This window comes from Carassius auratus, unplaced genomic scaffold, assembly GCF_003368295.1.
Source record: "Carassius auratus strain Wakin unplaced genomic scaffold, ASM336829v1 scaf_tig00216561, whole genome shotgun sequence".
Taxonomy (NCBI): Eukaryota; Metazoa; Chordata; class Actinopteri; order Cypriniformes; family Cyprinidae; genus Carassius; species Carassius auratus.
In genome coordinates, this window is record NW_020528634.1 from 47,501 (window position 1) to 50,000 (window position 2,500).

The window sequence follows — 2,500 nt, forward strand, 5'->3', positions numbered from 1 at the left end:
TACCATCCTGTGAACACAGACACATCGTGTGATTATCCAGGGATGGAAAGAGCAGAAGATGGAGAGAACGAGACTCACCTTCAGCCAGAACGAAGCAGGACTCGGTGTAAAGACCGCTGTGAAACTGGTATGAAGAGTGTTAAAGAACAAACGGAGAACCGTCTCTAAGATAGCAGCACAAGAGTGTGGTGATTAGCACAGGAAGGATATTGCCTTTGACATGTTGAGCTGCACTGCGCCGCTGGGGTCCTCGAGGTAGAACTTGCCCTGAAAGAACAGCGTGAGGATGAAGAGACGACACACAAACACTGCAGTGAGTCTCTCGCTCCATCACATCAACAGACTCATGCTTTAATCAAGACTACAGATGTCCAGCCACTACTGAACCCTCCCTAACAAGCTAACAAATAAAATACATTTCTACATAACCCACTATATAGAGTCATGTTTTTGGATGTATCTGACAGACTCGCACCACTGACACCGAGAAGAAAACCAGACTCATTCAAGGCTGTGCATTTACTGCATGGACAGAGCAAGAACATCATCAAGTGTTTAATCTACACCGGTACATGATTAGGGTTACCTTGACTAACCCACGAGCACAAACAGCTGAACACAACCGATCACGAATGTGGGAAGAGGAGGAATACCTCTTTGAGCTGCGTGATCATGCCCAGAACAATCACTTCTCCGACTTTAGCTGTGCTGCCCAGAAGAGCCTCCACCGTCTTCAGCTGTAGAACAGTCACAGATCATCAGCACCGGCTGGAAATATTCCAGAAACAAGCTGATTGTGTGAGTCTTTAGCGGTCTACACAGAGAGCTTTGTTCAGTTTTACCTGGAATTTGTTCCTCCCTTCATCTGGAGCTGAACCGATAACAGGAGGAGTGAAGAGTTCATGTCTGTGAGTTCGCTGTAGATGAATAACGATTAAATAATGATAAACCCTGATTACATCTGCCATTAAAGGAACACTCCACTATTTTTGAAGATAGGCTTATTTTCTAACTCAACTAGAGTTAAACTAGTGTTGTCAAAAGACTACCACAAAAAAAATGTTACGGTACCAGGTTATTTCTTTTTCTTTCTTTTTTTTTTTTAAGTACTGGGAAAATAGTAATAATGTTTATTACTCTGCTATTGCTACCACTAACACTACACTAACTAGCTGGGGACTGTTTTCAAGTGCTGTGTAGTATAACTGCGTCTGCTGAACTCATGATACAACTGAAAAGTTCCTTCATTATTACACTTTATTATACATCTATGCTAAGCAAAGCTAAGCTAAAAGTGCTACATCTAGACCCAGAGATCAGCTGAATGGATTCAAAAATGGTAAAACTCAACCGTTTAACTTTAGGGGAGTGTTCCTTTAACATATAAAGATAATATTAAGATATTATAAACATTATGAATTTCCTCATTCATGAAACCCGAACAGAACGAGAGATGTTAACACCTAGACTTGCACAAGCATTCACACATGATTTAGGAAGGAAATAAATACAGTGATCATTCAAAAGCAAAGACAAAGGGACTAGCCTGTTGTAAGATGGTGTATCGCTCTCTGAAGAGCTCAGCTTTATCTCTGGACTGACCGCAGAGTTTAGGGACCGGGTGATTGGTCATGCTGATGCTGAAAGAGAACAAACACTGATCATATTCCTGTCGATGGAAAACATCTTGAACTTCCCACACAAACACCGCAGACGATGAACACGGTCTTCATCTCACACCTCAGTGGTGTTCACCAGGGATGATAATGAGATTTTTAACATAAGTCACATTCACTTGATTCTTATTATTTATTGAAATATTCCTCACGGGACAAATTTCTTTCTTTCTGTGCTGAAGATGAATCGAGGCACATCAAAGGCTCCAATGATGTTGAACACATTGTCTCTGTAAGTGAAGAACATGAATGTTAGAGACAGCAAGAGCAGACGCTGAGAGTCAGTTCAGATAGAAATGAGATTCTCACATGGTTTCATCACACGCCTGACTGCAATCCTGAACCGCAGCCTCCAGCAGCGACAGCTCCACCATACTGGACCCCACTGAGACACAGAACATCATCAGCATCACATCATCTATCATCATCATCTTCATCATCATCACATTAACTATCATCTTCATCAGCATCATCAACATCATCACATTAACTATCATCATCTTCATCATCATCACATTAACTATCATCTTCATCTTCAACATCATCACATTAACTATCATCTTCATCATCAACATCAACTATCATCATCTTCATCATCATCACATTAACTATCATCATCTTCATCATCATCACATTAACTATCATCATCTTCATCATCACCACATTAACTATCATCTTCATCTTCATCAGCATCACATCATCTATCATCATCATCTTCATCATCATCACATTAACTATCATCATCATCATCATCACATTAACTATCATCATCATCATCTTCATCACATTAACTATCATCTTCATCATCCTTAAAAATATTTTGG

At 40.2% G+C, this 2,500-nt stretch overlaps 1 protein-coding gene across 1 annotated transcript in view; it reads right to left on the bottom strand.

Annotated features, from left to right (window-relative positions):
* The window catches only part of LOC113098452 (DNA polymerase epsilon subunit 2-like), a 10,649-nt gene that overhangs the window by 6,770 nt on the left and 1,379 nt on the right, over nucleotides 1-2,500 (bottom strand). Inside the window, exons 3-10 of the mRNA XM_026263539.1 lie at nucleotides 1,986-2,061; nucleotides 1,829-1,906; nucleotides 1,547-1,640; nucleotides 843-917; nucleotides 654-737; nucleotides 211-267; nucleotides 79-127; nucleotides 1-7 (exon numbers count right to left, since the gene is read on the bottom strand). The exon at nucleotides 1-7 is cut by the window's left edge and continues 66 nt beyond it. Coding sequence (XP_026119324.1) covers nucleotides 1-7; nucleotides 79-127; nucleotides 211-267; nucleotides 654-737; nucleotides 843-917; nucleotides 1,547-1,640; nucleotides 1,829-1,906; nucleotides 1,986-2,061 — 520 coding nt within the window. The remainder of the gene's footprint in view (nucleotides 8-78; nucleotides 128-210; nucleotides 268-653; nucleotides 738-842; nucleotides 918-1,546; nucleotides 1,641-1,828; nucleotides 1,907-1,985; nucleotides 2,062-2,500) is intronic.